Source organism: Sciurus carolinensis, chromosome 11, assembly GCF_902686445.1.
Source record: "Sciurus carolinensis chromosome 11, mSciCar1.2, whole genome shotgun sequence".
Taxonomy (NCBI): domain Eukaryota; kingdom Metazoa; phylum Chordata; class Mammalia; order Rodentia; family Sciuridae; genus Sciurus; species Sciurus carolinensis.
Window position 1 is genome coordinate 100,727,461 of NC_062223.1, and position 19,193 is coordinate 100,746,653.

General features: G+C 33.5%; 1 protein-coding gene across 1 annotated transcript in view; it reads left to right on the top strand.

Moving 5' to 3' along the window:
• Cntn5 (contactin 5) overlaps window positions 1–19,193 on the top strand; it is a 1,239,665-nt gene that overhangs the window by 890,491 nt on the left and 329,981 nt on the right. The window contains exon 10 of the mRNA XM_047518061.1: window positions 18,295–18,397. Coding sequence (XP_047374017.1) covers window positions 18,295–18,397 — 103 coding nt within the window. The remainder of the gene's footprint in view (window positions 1–18,294; window positions 18,398–19,193) is intronic.

A 19,193-nucleotide genomic window follows, 5' to 3' on the forward strand; every position in this document is an offset into this window, starting at 1 on the left:
TCCTGTGGTTTTAACTCTTGCTAGGATGCTTCCAGAAAGAAAAGCAGGCTCACTGACATAGAAAGAGAAGTAGGATAGAATTTAAAAACTGATCACAGGAAGGAGTTTGGCATAATTTTAAAAAATGTTTCATTGTATTTATCAATGAAGTCAGAGAACTTTTGAAGACTATTAGGTTGCAGTCCTAGTTCTGCCTCATTTCACCATTTGGCCCACTCTTTCTTGGTTCATGAAACAGTGATTATATCTGCCTTTGAAGTGGATGTAAAAATTAAAATAATTATAATTATAAGGAATCTGGTGCACATTCTATTTTTTTTTTTTTTTATTCTGGGAAGTTGAGAACGATTTGCCTTTGAGCCCTCTAAGATCCCATGATAGAGTAGGGAAGACAGACAAAAATGAGTCCAGATTTTAAAAAAATCATGAGAAAATAATGAAATAAAAAGATATCCTATGTTAGGGGTGCAAAGTAGAACCTAACTTCACAGAGCTATCAGGATCATTTGCATAGAGGAGCTGACATTTGAGTGCATGTCGAAATAAGAAAAAATATTTATCAATTGCCCCAGTTCTGGGCTGCATTCCATATCAAAGTAAAAACATACTCAAAGTCACTTGGGAAAAAAAGGATAAAAAGAAGTGGAGCATGCCAAAAATACCTTCATCTTTCACATATTTTTCTGAGGCTGGTTCTGCATCTGTGAAAAATGCTTATGTAAGAAGAGGTATTTTATTTTATTAACTACAAGGGTCCTTGCTTCTGTGATCTAGAACCTAAAAGAGTCATGTTTTTACTATAGGTAATTTTTAAATGAACTAGGTAGTATTTTGTGGGTTAAAAGCAATCAAACCAGTATTTGCAATGTTCCATAGAAAAATTTCTTTGACTCCAAAGAACTGGTTAACCACAGAACACATGGGATACAATTCATTATTTAGTACTGTGGGAAGCATGTACTTCAAAGCCAGGCATCCTGAATTCAAATCCTGACTCTAGCATTTAATAGCAATGTGACTTTGGAGAAGAATTCAACTTTCTTGAGTCAGTTTTCCCAAATTTAAAATAAGAAATATTCAGACCAATTCAAGGGGTTTTAAACATTAGAGTGTTTATCTGGATAACTTAGAAGGGTACCAGGCACACAGTAAAATCCAAAAGGGCTGAGTATCACTCTAATCATTATATTATACATTTTTCTTGTAACAGTGATTAAAGCACACTTGAATTGTCATACCATATTTCCAGTTGTCATTTTTAGATTTCTATTTACTTCTGGAACTTTAGAAATCCTATATAAATGTGACATAAAGTGAAGGGAAAAGTGAATTATAATCTATAAAAATCATTCACAAATCAAATTACCAACTATATAAAATATCACAATAAAACTAGATGAAACAAGACTGTACAGGTTATATTTGAATTTATCACTAAATTGCTTAGTTCCTTAAATTTTGCTTTTTCTAAGACTATTTAAGCAACTTTCCAGAGTTAGAAATTCAGTATGCATGTAACCAGTGTATTTGCAGTGAACACTCACTGCAGGTACAATCCTGCTACTGGTGCTCATCAGAAAGCATTCACCTACACCAAAATCGAGCTAGGGCAGTTTCAAAGGAGGATTCATTTCCATATTAAATGCTTTGCTCGCTCACTCCTCCTTTTCCAAAAGGAAGAAAAAAAATATATATATATATAAATTTATATAACACATATAAAATATAAAAAATATACATATAAATATATATTTCAAAGTCTATTAAATATCAGTTCCTACTTGCTATTGTCTTTTAATATTAATAGTTAGATTTAATATTTATTATTTATATTTATTTGATGGTTAGATTTTTATTCTTATTTTGACTTAATACCTCACAACATTCTCAACAAGAAAAGATGAGGAAAGTGATTTAGTCCTGTTATATATTCCCAAAAGAAAATAGATTCATTGTGAAAAGGAGGACTGATGAAAGCTCAAATATATTGTGATTTACATATCATCATGAAGAGGCTTAATGTGGATTCTCCATTTCACCAGTGTTAAAGACCTAAAGGAAGCAGATTGAAGATTAAAGAATAAACAGAGTTATAATATATTAATGGTTTATCTGAGAATATCATGTTTTGCATACATTCATATAGAATCAAAAACTAAAATTTAAAACTCAAAAATTTCATGGTACTGGTATAAAAACAGATACATAGACCAATGGTGCAGAATACAAGAAATTCAGACACTCTCAGATGTTGTCATCTGATCATTGACAAAGGTGCCAAAGCATACTTTAGAGAAAAGGCAGCGTTTTTAACAATTGGTACTGGAAAAACTTGTTACAAATATGTGAAAGAATGAGAAATATACTCTTACTTCTCTTTCACCCTACACAAATTCCAACTTAAAATGAATAAATATCCTAGGAATTAGAGCAGAAACTATGCAAATTCTAGAATAAAATGTAGGGTAAACATTTCAACATATCGACACAGGCAATGACTTTCTCAGTAGGAGCCCTAAAGCCCAGGAAATAATGCCAAGAGTTAATAAATGGGATCACATTGAATTAAACAGCTTCCGTACAACAAAGGAAAAAATTAAAAATTTGAATAGAGGACCTACAGAAAAGGAGAAAAATCTTTGCTACCTATTCTTCTGACAGGATTGATACCCAGATTATGTAAAGAACTCAAATACTTAACAACAAAAAGCAAATAACCCAATTAATGAATGGGTAAATGAACTAAACAAATATTTCTCAAAAGAAGAAATATGGCAAAAAAAATATGAAAAACTGTTCAAAATCACTAGTAAATAGAGAAATGCAAATCAAAACTTCCCTGAGATTTCATGGCAGCCATCAAGACCATAAACATGAATAAATGCTGGTAAAGGGCATGGCGTAAAGGGAATGATTTTACACCATTTGTGAGATTGTAAATGAGTCTACAACCACAATGTAAATCAGTATGAAGTTTCTTCAATATGCTGGGCATGGAATCACCGTATGACCAGCTATACCACACATCAGTATTTATCTTAATGTATCAGAGTCATCATAGTATAGCAATACATGCACACACATGTTTAGAGCAACACAATTCGCAATACCCAAAGTATGGGACCAGCCTTGGTATCCATCAACAGATGAACGGATAAAGAAAATATGGTATATCTACACAATGAAGACTTTTTTTAAGCCATAAAATGAAATTACATGGTATGCAGGAAAAGGGATGAAAATTGAGATCAATGTATTAAGTGAATTATGCAGGACTCAGAAGGTGAAGGGTCATAAGTTTTATATGTGGAAGCTAGAGGGGAAAAAGGAAATGAAAAGAGGCAGTGGTCTCATGAAAATCAAGGGAAGATCAGTAGAGTAGAGGAAAGGGACTAGTGGTAGGAGGAGGGAAGGGAAATGTGAATACTGGGTAATGACATTGGACAAATTATATTGTGTACATGTATGAATATGTAACACATCCCACAATTAGGTAAAAATATAATGCCCTAATAAAAAATAGGGAAAGACTCAATACTGAAATCCAAAAGCCCTTATAGGGATTTGGGAAAATTTCTAGAAACTTTAGGATAGCAGCCTAGTCCTGAGTAAGGATAATTTTAAAAATATATTTGAGAATTAGTCATCCTACTAAGCTATATTGATGCTCACTAATTAGCTTTTGTTACTCCACTTATAGCAGATGATGACTATCTATGTGGCTAGAACTTGTCATGATCAGAACCTGTAGGAGTCACACCAAAGTTATGGCCCTCATTATCAGTAAATTATCTTATTACAGAAACAAAATGTGAAATCTCTAAACATTAAGCAAAACATGACTACTCAGAGAGTAAAGTGTAAATAGTAAATGCTGCTGGAATTTATAGGCTGGATTCATCTCTGTGGGCTACTGTGGTTACAGAAGGTGTTATAAAGGAAAAGGATTTAGTATAAAACACACTATTTGAGTATGTAGATAGATTAATAATGTCAAATATAACAAAAAAATAATTATTGCTATTTAAGAGACAAACTAGTCATAACAGTGGACTCTGACAAGTGGAAACTAAGGTTAAAGTTTTTTTTTTCTGCTTTTTGAGCAGATGTTGAGGGCTTTAACTGCAGAAATAGTCTGAATTTCATCAAAAAGACAATGGGAAATTACTGAATTTTTTAGAAAGGAAAATAAATGATGAGAATGCTCTTTTATAACAATTTATCTGTAGTCATAGTACAAAATTGATTAGAGTAAAAAGAGAGTAGAGTAAGGAGGTCAAGTACACCAGCAACCAAGGCAGAGTAGTGAAGGTCCAAATGAGTTATGTCCATGGAAAGAAAAAGTAAGGTACATAGGTAATAAATACCAAAAAGAATATTGTGGAATTACTTCATGTGGTCGTAAAAACTTCTCGACTTTCTAATAAAGAATAAAGAAAATGCTTATAGATCAAATCCAATATAGCAGATCAAAATTTTAATAAAATATGCAATCAAGCATTCAGCAGGAGAAATCTGTGGTCCATGGACTACAAGAGGGCCTGCAGAGTGACATGTAGGCCAATAGGAGTTAATAAATCTACATTCAGACATTGCAGGTGCAAAAGAGAATAAACTTCATTTCCTCAATGTTAGAAACCACAATGCAATAAAAATAGACAAGTAAACATCATTAAAATGCAATGAGAATGGGCACTGAAATAATGGGTTGATCTGTGTGCTTTGAAAACATAAAAGGAAATTAATTCTCTTACAGATGAAAAGATAAAATTTGATTATGATTCTGAAAGCTGCATGGTAGTGTATTAAACAGAGCAAAAGACTAAAAGGATTTCAGGGAAAGACAAAAACATATGGCTGTTAGCATAAAGGTCAGTTTAGAGAGCTACAAAAACTGTCATGTGGCTACAAAACAAGGTTTGTGCAGAGTAGAACCACTAAGTTTAAGACTGACTAGACAGACAGGGTTCAAATAGTAAAGGACTTTGAATGTAATATTTGAGAGACAGTTTTCAGATTTTATTTTGCGACATTATTGAGTAAAAAGGCAAGGAATTAGCATAAAAGTTGTTATTTTTTAGTATTGTATTTAGTATGCTACCTCTAGAAGAAGAAGGAATGAAAGATGAGCAGGAACATTAGGAGCAAGAATGGACTAGGTAGAGTTCAGGGGTGATGGCAATGGTTTTGATCAATAAGATAATTTGCATAGCTGTACATATGTAACTTCAGTACAAGACAGAACATAACTGGTGTCATAAGAAATAAAATACCATGGCAATCCTGCAGGAAGGGGCAACATTTCTCACTGGGGAAATTCCAGAGAATTTTTGGTTTTTAATGGAGCAGGGTTTTGTGTGTGTGTTACTAGGTACAATTTGAAGTAAAACTTATTGATAACTGAATTTTAGTGTGCTTGAGAACATATTAGTATATTTTTAGACAAGGACCAATAGTGTGTCTGAGGGCTTGTAATCTGTTAAGGATAAAGCAGTCTTGGAAAATGGTAAACATTTCAGTTATATGGAACATTGGAAACATGAAGGGGAAGAGTGAGAGGTAAAACTGAAAAGATAATTTAGAACTAAAATATTGAAGTCTTTAAACAGAAGACTAGGAAATTTGGACTACAGTACATTTAGCAGTTGCAGCCATCCTTATTGCAAAAATTCCCTCATCCTCCTGGTTCATTCTGCATCATTTACTGAAGATAGTCTGTCATATCTTGGTGACACCCACATTTACATTAGTGATCATCCAATGTCCTGCCCTCTCAGGATCTTGACTTCCTTGCTTCCTATGAACTTTATCTCACTTGACCACCATTCCTGTAGTAATAGACTGAAGCTTACTATTACCAATTGTTCTACCATCATCAAAAAAACCCAAAAACCCTCAAATTCAAGTAAACCATTATGTTTGCCTCTGATTGGTCCAAATAATTCTGTTTAGTACTTTCTACTTGAACAGTTCCTTGACTGTTCCCTATTCTGTTCATCACACACCCTCATATCCTCATGTGCTTTCCCTTTCTTGCTTAGATTACACACTTATTAAAAACACCCTCCTCAGTCTGTCAACTCTGTCTCCTCAATCACATTATACTCACCTGACACATCTTTAGCCACAAAATTTGCCTTTGATTCATTTCATGACTGGTATCTGTGAAACTGTCTATAGATAAAAGCAAAAAAACAGCTTTGAACAAAACTATTTTGTGAAACTTAACTTCCTATTAATTTTCCCAGCAATAAATGTAAGATCTTACTTGTATCTGTATCCCTGTCTGCTCCCTTACTCATATTAGAATTAATGAACTGATCTTGATAGTTCTGTGCAATGGATCCCTTCCTGTCTTACTTAAGGAAAGGAGTTGGCATCTGCAATCATTGCGCCTCTGTCCTCAACTATGTTCATCAACACACATACTAGAATATTTGTCATAAGAAAAGCAAAACTTGCTTCTCTTTTTCCTTCCAGTTCCCATCCTTTTTCTTTTTATTTATTTATTTTTTTTTAAAATCTCTGCTCTTATTGACATCAAGGCTTTTTCCAAGAGTTATCTAAATTTTATAACAAATTTGCCTTCACTTTTTTTCTCATACTTCATCCTATGAAACTTTAATTATGAAAACTCTTTTGCAAAGATCACCAAAGATCTTCATAATGTCCAATTTAATGGACTGGATAAAAGGAAGCCTAAAGTAATAACAACCAAAAAGGAGTAAAGGCATGGACTGGAAATTTTTAGTTGAAATCAAATTGACAGAACTTGACAAGTGATGAGTTTATGCACAAATGGAGAGACTTTATCAGTTCATATACTGAAAAAATGTTTTATTATCATGTCTATACCCCAGTAATTTAAAACAAAATATAAATTTTCATGGTTATGGATTGGAAAATTACTTTGTATTTTCCCCAGAATGAAAAAGAACATAATCACTGGAATACATAAAAATAAAATCTTCTCAGGTCCTATTTGATCTGTTGTACATCTTCTACATAGTCAATGATAACTCTATTAATATTCAGTCATCAAATATTCTTGAGCTTTGTTGTTGAACCAGACACTGTTTAAGGGAGACAAATGATAAAATTTCTGTCCTGGTTGAGTTTAGTCTTTGAAAACAGACACTGAGCAAAGGAACAGAAGTGTTCAGATTGAACGATTGATTAAATTTGAGATTAACAGCTGGGGGGATTGACCTGGTTGGGCCTAGGAATGAGTAGAGGTTCAGGAAAGAACTGAAAAAGTAGTGTTTGAAATAGAACTTAATTATTTACAAAACTGAGAATGACACATTTAATTCATTTAAATTCTGCTTTGCAGACAATAAGCACTTTTCTTGGGGTTGGGACAACATCGAAGAGTGAGGGGTCGTAGTTCAGAACTCACACAGCCTTCAGTTGAACCCCTTGCCTGTTCTGTAATAGTTCAGTTATGTAGATGGAGTTAATTACCATTTACAATACTTATTTTTCTCTTATTTAGAATGGGAATAATTCTATCTACCTTACCATGTTCATAGGATTTGTAGAACAGTTTACTTGCATAAACTGAACAAAGCATCAGGTTCCAGCAGGTGTTCAGTCAATGTTTATTCCTTCCCTTTTTACATCTATGGAGTCTGTTTAAAGCACATAAAGCCCTGTGATGAGGCTGTGATAATCAGCATTTCTCTTCTGGAAACATTCCCCCTTTCAAATGTATCATACATAGACCCTTTGAAATCAGTAAGACTTTGTAAAATAAAATATGTGGTGAATTGCTTACAGAGCAAATCAGGGGACACCGTTGCTAAGGATATCAAATGTGAATGGTAACAGTAGGAATGCTGATATTCTCAATAGCGACACTGCAGTGAGAAAACAATCTGTGCAGATTAAAGTGTAAAAGTAAACTTTTAACAATAGTTTAAAGCAACTCATTTGTCATATTTCCCCCCAGAGTTATGCAACCAGGCAACTAATCAGCTGAGCAGGCAGAACTAATTCCCCCAGGATATTTTAATTCCCTTGAGTTCTTGGTGATCAGTATATAAATTGATAGACAGTTATGGGTAGGAAAACTTTTCTGGAGGAAGCAATTCTTCTAAAGAATGATGAAAATTCATAAATAATAACTGATTTGAGTGTTCTCTGTAGTTGAAAGAACAGATGCTCAGTCAAGTGAACCTAAGTAGGGTCCTTTTAATCTTAGAAAGCACATAACATGATAAAATAAAGGAGAAATCAGAGTAATCCCAGGTTAGGTTGTATAACATGGCATGACTATTGATAGTGGAAGGTAGTAGAGTCCAAATTGTTCTAGGAATCTTAGCAACAGGAGCTGTTCCTAGTGTTTCTTTCCAAACTGTGTGAATCTACTGTCACATCCAGTTTTTCCTCACTTCAAGTACAGTCTCCTACCTTCCCAATGATGTGTGTGTGATGTCTAAGTCCCTGTGACTTAGGCATGTCTGGAGTCACCTTATATCATTTGCATCTCACTGCATCCTCTCAGTTTCTCATAGGATGGTTGTGGATATGACAATTAATGATTAATTTCTCTAATGCATTGGGTGAATTCACCATATTTATAAAAGATTTTCCTTTCTCTTTTTAATGGAAAAGATGTAAATGTTTTAATTAATTATTTACAACTCTAATCAGCGTTGAAGACTCCTATAGACTATTCAGCAATCTTCAAAGCATTTCATTACTGAATTGAGCATCAATCAGTATGTCACTTGGAATCACTATGATTTTAAGTTGCTTTTGAATCAGAAGAGTCATTCTTCCATTTTTATTGAATCCCCAAACTAGCTTCCAAGGAAGAGTCATTTGTTGTCAAATAAGATCCCTCATTTATTCAATATCTGATCTGTAGTTTTGAATCATGTTCACTGAGATGTTGGTGGGAGCTCATAAAAGTGAAATTATCAGCATACTTTCCAGGTACCAACTTTTCTTTTGTATAATATTCAAAAGACTTTGATTTCTACATACTTAGACAAGACAGGCAGAAAAGCACACACAAACACTTTGCAAAGTCAAAGAAACCTTAATTTAAAAAAAAAAACACCCATAAGCATTTTAAGTTATGGACTTATCATAAAATATTTATGTTTTCATTATGTGGATCTATTTACAGTTAAATTTTTATAATCTTGTACCTAGAAATTTATGAAAATAGCAAACATTCTTGGCTCTCTATAAAAAAGGAAAACTTTTCAATAAACTTCTCAAAGTGTATATTTATCCTTTTGTTATCAAATTTTGAAAATTTGCTGCATCTGGCATATTGTTTTAATGCCAGAGGGAGCTTATATGTTTTGGGGAAAATATATAGTTGCTTTCTTTAGGCCTTACTCTTGTAAGATCTTATTCTAAGTTATGGATGCCCGTGAAATGAGCCTCAGATGATGGTACAGAGAGATGGGTATATTTACCTAAATCACAGTGGCAAGCAAGGAGAAGAAAATAAGTCTTAAAACTCAGTAATCAGAAGAAAGCAATTACAGTGTGCAGCAGGTCCTTGATCAATTTATTCTTAATACTTGGAAGGAAAAATAAATCTATTGGCATCTCTTATTTTCAGAGTATATATAATAGTGATGAAAAACACTTTGTCCTAATGATAAAATTCTAGTTTTTCCCAATCTTACCATATAAATAATACCTATAATGGGGCACTTATTTATTGATAACTCAGGCTATATATTCCTCTTATCAGGATACCTTTCAGTCTCTTTATTTACATAGCAATGACTGACTTCAAGAAACTATGATTTAGGGTAATGCATATTTTTTGAATAAGAAAACAATATGTTGTCTTTCAATCCAGGCTTGAGAATTTGTTAATTATAAGTGACTCATTAGGGAAATGAAATGAAGACATTTGGACACTTATAAATTATTTAAAATTTCAAAGATTTGGACTTCTATATTTATTTGAATACAGTAAGCAAAAATATACACAGTGAGGCATAATATATATTTCTGTACTTAACACTAGATTTCTAAACTTACAAGAAAATTAACACTATCATTATATATGAGAAAACAGGGATTGAAAGAAACTCTGTGATAACTTCAATGTTTCAACAGAGCTATGACTGTGGTTTGGAATTGCATCACTTATGTGCAAATCACAGGCTGATATTCAGTATGTCCTAAAAGGATAAGAACAGTGGAAAGCATAGCATCTTCAAGCATCAAGTACACCATTCAGTAACTTCTTCTCTTTAATATATTTGTTGTAATTATCATTATTTGTTATTGTTTCTTATTTAGCCTTTTATCTCCTTACTAGGGAGCTTACAGAACACAATGACTTTATATTCATTCATATACTCTTCAGGACAGTAACAACAATAATTACAAGTGAAACAACTCTTGCAAATGAAATATCAAATAAAATAATTTAGGGAACTCTGATATCACATATGCTTCTGGTGAAATAAAAGATATTCCCAGGATATTTCATTAAGTAATTGAATAATTTCATGTAAAAATGATGCCTCAGTTCCTCGGGCCTCCACTTTTATGCTTATCCTGGGTGCATCTTCATTACACTCATTGTGTGTCCCTTTACCAATAAGAGATCACTAATAACAGTGAATGTGGATCCTATTAACTCCGAGTGATATCTTGAAATGAAATCAGATGCCTACTAATTGTTGAAATGGTATTTTCAAATGAACATTCACACAAATTTATCTAGACACTACCAACATCTTAACAGAAGAGTGAGAAAATATATCACTAGATATTACCTATCATCTAGCCCCAACTTATATTTGAAAATTCTCTCATTATACCTTCATACTCTATGTAATAAAATTAAGTTCCTAGTAAAACTCCCCAGATAGCCTCTTATTCCTATACCTTACTGACACTGTCCCATTAACCTGAGAATCATTAAACTTCTACTTGTGCTTCTTACAATTCTGATTCCACAGTCAAAATCCAATTACAGTGCTTTCCTAAATTTTCTGTTCAGTAATCTCTCTTCCTCTCCTCTCCCATAGTGCTTTATCTGAACCTCTGTTGTTCGGATATTCACATAGCTTATGTTTTCTATCCCCTGTTCAAATTTACATTCTATACTAAAATGTACAATGCTTAAAAAAAAAAGGCAAATCTAATATATTGCTTTGTCTTGAGCCCTAATCCACTGCCACGCTATCTTTTCCTTTGCCTGTGATAGTGTCTTTGATATAATAGACTCAGAATCCAGACAAGGAATAACATAGAACCTGATGTGTCACCACTGGTGTTGCCTGGCACAGCAGTATATCATTCGAAACCCTTTTGTTTGCAACTGAGAAACCTAACTTGAAATAACTTAACCAAAATAAGCAATTAATTTTATTTAACTAAGAGAAAAGGCTAGAAGTTAAATCCCAGGTAGAACTGACATTCCACCAATACTCTTTGTCTCTCCTCTATGTGTATTAATTTTCTCTAAATTGTATCAATTTTCTTTAACAGCAAATTACTTCCTTCCACAAAGTATAGTTCCAGTGGTCCTCAGACATGCTGGTTTTTTGATGTCATCAGCAACAAACTAAGACACTTAAGCTCCCTGGTCCTTGGTTGAAACAGCCCAACTTTAACTGCCCATCTGACTCAGTCATTGTGTCACAGAACAATAGGATAGTCTGACTTGCCAAGCTTGGGTGGGGTGCCCACAACAAGTTAATTGCTACCATCAGGAAGGAAGAAATCACACGGGAGTATAATGGCTTCTATTCAAATCAACCAGTAAGAGAAGATGGAAGCAGAATTTTCTAAAAAAAAGTGCTGAGAAATTAGCTATTATTTTTAGAAGAAAACAAATGCTTTGAATATATTTGGCAAAAGTGTTGAAGATAAAAATATAAATACCCATTATCTGGACATAAAGAAAAGATTAAACGGATATTTCCAACTCATTAGTTCAGCCAAATTTTTAAAGGTTACTAAACATGAGTTTTGACTCTAGAAATGAGTATGGTTATGAGTCTCAGAAGTATCACTTGAAATATGTAACGACTGCTGTTGCATAGACACTGAAAAATTAGGACAGACTGCTCAACCAATGAGGAAGAAAGTCAGCTCTGGTGGGAATACCAGAACTTAAGAGTTGAACATGATTTGCCCTAATGCCAGGGGAAGTCACCAGTGCATGCATGCTCTCAGGCCCTGTGTGTGCCATTTTTGCAGGCATGTTAATCTGCCACACTCCAATGCTAAGAATGTCAAGTATCATGATAAAAATGAGAGACAAAGAAGATCCAACTTTGGATTTACTTAATGTACATAAAATCACCCAGAAAACAATATAGAGTTTTAATATAGTCCCATTGTCAAAAGCTTCATGAGGCTTAGAGTTGGACCCTGCATCTTAAAATTTTAATAAGTTGTTCAGATTTTTCTGATTTCCTTGGCTCTCTGTTCTGTAATATGCTTGGTGAAGCACTGCTCTAAATTGTATTCCACTTAGGAGGAAGTACCCTGGATCTTTGTAAGTATTTGGAATAAATAAGAAAATCAACAACCATAAAGACTTAGAAGAAAAGTAATGTACTCATCTGGAAGGCTTCTGTTTATTAGGAATTAGAATAACTTGAGGTCATTTCTTAATGGCATGTAAGTCTGAAGTGGTGCAAGCAAGTCAGTCAGGAGACAAGTCAGTCAGGAGAAGTCAGGAGAGAAAGGTATGGGGAAAGACAAAGATGCAATGCAGGGTCTCTTGAGAAATGTGCAGGTCAATACTAGCAGTAATCAAAGAAGAGCCATTTTAGCTGAAGAGACAAGTCCAATATTTGGTCTTTAACCTGGTGTGTCATGGGACTATTGCCCTTTCCTTTCAACATCAACTCCTGCCCAGCATTAGGGATTATAAATTAAGATGCATATGACTTGAAATTTTAGAAAGTACCACTATAATAAGCTGCAAGACCTTGACCATGTCAACTTTAGCTCTAACATAATTATCCCATGATACATAAAACAAAACTTAATTGCTGAATGTGATCAATTGCTAAAAATCAAGATATACCTAAGAACATGTTCACCTGTACTTATATCATTGCTGTCAGAGTAAAATTAAAAAGAAGCAGAATAATTTCTTGCCATGCAGCTCGAATTAGGTATGATAATTTAAACTTCATAGACAAACTTTTTATTTTATTTTAATATATAGATTTATTTCAGCTGCTTTAATGAAATGACCACAAATGCGTTAATATAAAAGCGATTTCTTTAAAAGAAATATTTATTTAGGTGGGTTAAGGAAATCAGAACAAATTACTGGTGCTTTGGAGATTCAGGTCCCTTTCCTCTGATAGCTCTTTGAACAATTTACTAAAATAATGAGATAGAAAAAAATTTTTTTAAATTAGAACCAACTCCCACTGCCTTTCTCTGGCACTCTGTGACCCTGACTTCCAGCACTCATAGAGACACTTGCTAATAGGAGACCTAGGTTTAATAAGCATCGTGATAAATAACTTGGTATTAAATCATTATGAAGAAAAGAGAGGATGTTACAGAATCAATTTTAAGAATGGATGGGGAATCCAGAAACTGACTTTGAAGATGGTTTCATTTTAGCAAAAGTACCCACTGAATAGGATGCCTAGAATTCTCTATATGGGTTTATGAGTAAGAAGGAATCAAAGACAAACTTCACACCACTGGATACACTCAGTGGAGTTTATACGTACCATTAGCAAGCCAGATCCTGCTGCTCCAATAGCTAGAAGAGAAATGAGGGAAAGAAAGAGGACATGAAGAGAGCATAAAAGGAAGTTGGAAAGTGTGGCAGGGAGAGATATTTGAAAAAAAAAAAAAAAAAGAAGCAAAAGAGCAGAGCATTATTGAAAAAGAGATAGAGAAGATGTGCTTAAACATCTGTTTTGAGTGATACGATATGTCTAAGCATCAATTCTCTTGCTATTTATCAGGTGCCTGATGTGCAGTAAACATTAGACAAGGAAGCAATTGAGGGAGTCAACCCATTAGAGCAGGGTATTATGTTAATGGTAATTCCCTTTTATTCCTTCAGTTCACAGATGAGAAAAATGGAGTTCAGAGGTCACCAAACTGTCAGGGATGGGACAGTATAGTCATTAGCAGAGCCAGGCATAGAAATTCAGTCTCCGTGTTAAAGACATCATTGATAATTTCTCTGCTGTAATTGCTTTGTAAGAAATGAGAATGGAAAGCATAGATAATCTTGAATGAGCTTGAATACTCCACATCTAAAATTGTCCATGTTCTTCCTTCAAGGGTTATCTCAAATGCCACATAGCAAACAAATACATAATACATCTTCTTTGCCATAGCTAACCCTCTCTCTCTTTGTATGTCCAGCTTATCTGACCTCCAAGTCTTATAACATTTATCTCACTCTGGGTTTCTTTCTGTCTCCTCATTTTATACACATACATACACACAAAATCATTTCAGAGACATATGCACATGATAACTTATACTTGCATGTATTCCTAGATATAAACACCCTTGAACACACACAGTCTCCTCACCATAGCATCCATGCTAAATCATAGTAGGTTTTTCTCTGGTGCTTTACACAAAAGGAGACCCAAAACTTATTTTTAGAAGATAATTACTCACAGGACTACCTGATAGCAATAGTGCTGGAATCCCCCAGGCCTGAGCTAGTGCCTTGAGTCTGAGTACGTAAAAGCCCTATCCAACCACACAATTTCTACTGCCAGCTCTAAATGATGACATTAAGTGCTCATCATCTTTGTGGAACTCATTCTTAGTTTCATTCTCTTATTTGCACTACATGAACCAATACTTGATCTTGAGTACCTATTATGTATTTCAAAGTTAACACTTCTAAAGTAAAAGTCATCAACTTCTCTACTATGGGTGTGTTCTTTTTTCTTTTACTGACATCATCCAGCAACCCCAAGCTGGAAACCTTAGTGTTATTATTGACACTGCCAGTACCCTCATCTCTGTATCACATTCTGTGCCAAGTTTTACCAGTTGAATTCTTTCTTGATATTTCTATCTAATAACTTTTCTCTGTTTTTAATACCATAATTCAAATCCAGATCTTTATTTCTTCTATCTTGGAATATGGAAATAATCTAATAACCTGTGAAAATTAGAATTTTCAGCAAAATGCCACTTCTCCAATCAAAACCCTGATAGTTCCAAATAATTACAGATTAAAATTTGAATGTTTCACTGTAATAATCCAGGCCCTCTACTATTTGAATTCCAGCTATGCTTCCAGATTTATCCTGTATCATTTTCATTCACATACCAACATACCAGAAAAAAAAATATTCTTCTTATTTATGGTGGTTTGCCAAATCTTTTTATTTGTTCCTAGCACACTATTTGTTCTTTTTCCTGTGTAACACCATTATACATATTGTAACTATTCCTAGGAATGCCCAAGAATGTACATAGTTCTCCTCCCATACGTGAATATGTGTAGATTTTCAATTTAAAATACACTGTACTGTCATGTATATCTAAAATGAACAAATTAAAAAATATCACTAACATGTGGATCTGAAGACTAAGTTTCCACCTTCCTTAAAAGGAAGTATCTTGAATAGAAGGGAAAGGTTTAGTGGAACGTGGTAAAGACTCAGTTACCCATATTTGAGGATTTGTTTCATTTAATCGCAACCAATAAGGGGATGCATGTGTTTGAGGAAGAATAGAAGGCCAAAGAATTCATGAAAAATGTATTCAGATAATATGATCATCATAATGGCCTAGGGAACATAAATAGAAAATTAACCTGGACAGTTTTTCATATATTTTTTGACCATTCAGATTTCTTCTTCTTGAAGTGCTTGTTCAGTTCCTTTGCCAATTCATTGATTGCGTTATTTTATTTTATTTATTTATTTTTTTATTTTTTTTTTTATTGGTATTAAGTTTTAAGGGTTCTTTATAGAACCTGGAGATAAATGGTCTGAGGTACAAGTGGTAAAGATTTTCTCCCTTTCTGCAGGCACTCTCTGTTCATTTTCTTGATTGTTCCTTTTGCAGTGAAGAAGTTTTTCCTTTGATATGATCTCATTTATAGATTCTTGATTATATTTCTTGTACATTAGGAATCTTATTGAGGAATTTGGTTCAAAACTGAGATGATGGAGAGTTGGGCCTACTTTTCCTTCCAGTTAGCACAGGGTTTCTGATCTAATGCTTAGGTCCTTGAGCCACTTTGAGTTGAGTTTTGTGCAGGGTAAGAGATAGGGGTTTGATTTCATTCTACTACATGTGGGTTTCCAGTTTTCCCATCACCATTTGTTGAAGAGGCGAGTTTTTCTCCAATGTATATTTATAGCATCTTTGTCTAGTATGAGGTAACTGTCTTTATGTGGGTGTGTCTTTGTGTCTTCTATTCATTTATCTTCATGTCTGTTTTTGTGCCATTATCATGCCATTTTTGTTACTATAGCTCTGTAGCTCTGTAGTATAATTTAACTTGTGGTATTGTGATCCCTCTTGCATCACTTTTCATGATGAGGATTGTTCTGGCTATTCTGAGTCATTTTTTTTTTTCCAAATGAATTTCATGATTGATTTTTCTATTTCTATGAAGAACATTTTTGGTATTTTAATAGGAATTGAATTAAATCTGTATAGTGCTTTAGGTAGTATGGATATTTTGACAATATAAATTTTCCCTATCCAAGAAATAGGAGATATTTTCATTTTCTGAGGTCTTCTTCAATTTCTTTCTTTAGTGTTCTGTAGTTTTCATTGTAGAGGGCTTTCATCTCTTTTGTTAAAATAATCAACATCACTAGCAATTAGAGAACTGTTAATTAAAACTACACTGAGATTCCATCTCACTTCAGTCAGAGTGGCAATTATCAAGAATACAAGCAACAATAAATGTTGGAGAGGATGTGGAACAAAGGTACTCTCATACATTGCTGGTGGGACTGCAAATTGGTGCAACCATTCTGGAAAACAGTATGGTGATTCCTCAGAACACTTGGAATGGAACCAGTATTTGGTCCAGTTATCCCACTCCTCAGTCTACATCCAAAGGACTTAAAATCAGCATACTACAGTGACACAGCCACATCAATGTTTATAGTAGCTCAATTCACAATAGCCAAACTATGGAACCAACCCAGGTGTACTTCAATGGATGAATGGATAAAGAAAATGTGGCATATATACACAATTGAATATTAATCTGTCATAGAGAAGCATGAGATTATGGTGTTTGCTGGTAAATGGATGGAGCTGGAGAATATCATGCTAAGTGAAATAAGCCATTTCCAAAAAATCAAAAGTCTAATGTTCTCTCTGATATGTGGATGCTAACCCCCAGCAAGGGAGTTTGGAGAGGGGAAAAATGGAAGTCCATTGGATTAGATAAAGATAAAACAAGAGAAGGGAGTGGGAGGAGAATAGGAAGGATAGTAGAATTAATTGGACATAACTTCCCTAGCCTTCTATTTGAATACATGGCCAGGGTAACTCCACATCATGTACAAACACAAGAATAGGATCCTAATAAAATAAGTTATACTCCATGTATGTATAAGATGCCAAAGTACATTCTACTATCATGCATAACTAAAAATAACAAATAACATAAATAAATTTTAAAAATAAAAAAAGAAAATTAACCTGGAGGAATACTTGTTGAGGTAAATGAGGTCAAGGAAAAATTGCATGGAAGAAAGTGTTGGGGAATGGTACTGGTCAATGATATTGTTTGCATGTATGAATATGTAACAACAAATTTCATCATTATGTATAACATAATGCACCAATAAAAACATGGAAAGAAACAAAAGGAATATCTTTGTTGAGTATTTGAGAGTACATTCCATGGCTGATTATTCTTTGTAACTTCTATAATTCTTAGCAAAATGCCTTACATATTACAGATATTCAATAAATATAGGTTGATTCATAAATGACTATTAACTTGGCAATGATAAAGTTGTTTTTTTAAAAAAATCAACACAATTATTTAATATCAGATATTGTCATAATTATTTTATTTACTTTAAAGAATATTCAGTAAGTGAATTACCATTGTTGATTAACACTTTCAATAATTATTACTTGAAATGATCTTGAACAGGCACAAAACCCAATCCTTAAGGGAATACCAGGATTTCATCATAATGATTGTACCTAAGTGTACTTTTTATTTCAATGCATCAAAAAATTTAATAGTCATCAAACATACACTAGCAACCAAACCACAGTGATTTTCAGTATAACATCTCCAAGATTGGAAAGAAATTGTGACATTCATTTTATGCTTAAAGACTATTCTTTATTTCCCAGGTGTGATGGGAGAATATGAGCCGAAAATTGAGGTGCATTTTCCTTTCACGGTTACAGCTGCTAGGGGAACAACTGTTAAAATGGAGTGCTTTGCACTTGGCAAGTAAGTACATATTCCTCTATAATTAGACACAATTGTTTATTAAAATGTTGCAAATCTTTTCTGATCATTTATTTTTCTAGATTTCTTTTCCCAGAAGCCCTAGAGTGGCTATACATTTTTTTAAAAGAAGGACAAATGAGAATTGGCAAAGTAATCAATTATAATTTTCTTTTTAGTCATTTCTGTGGACAGCAATGTATATAATTTTGTCATTTTAACAAAAAGTAAACTTCTCTAAATTAAAGACAATCTTTAACTGTCTTTGCCTATATGCCTTAAAATTTCAGTATCATCCTTAAATTTCATTCAGAAATTCTCCAAAGAAGAGGAAGAAAAAAGAAAAAGGTACCATCTGCTTCTTGTGCATAGGATGTACATTAGGTAGATTATGAAAACAGTACAGAAATCATAAGGATAATACCTAGAGTGACTATTTCAGAATCCCCAGAAATAACCTCATGATAACACAGTTGATAATATGCCTAATTTGTTATCATTCCCGAGACAGAGAGAAGATATATATCACAGTCTTTTGTCTGCAATACTTATTGATTCTGTTTCTGAGGATTTAAATCCACCATATATAGTCACTAGTCAATGATGTTTACAATATGGATATTGGGATCAGAAGCAGGAATGGCATTTTGAACATATTTGATTAGAGTATTATAATTTACTTTAAATAGTGTTTTTTTTTTTTTTTTTTTACGAAAAGACCTCAGGGTCTTTTCTATACCCTATAATTATAATTCGCATAAATGCATTTGTCAGCTACTAATAATTTAGCTTCAGTTGT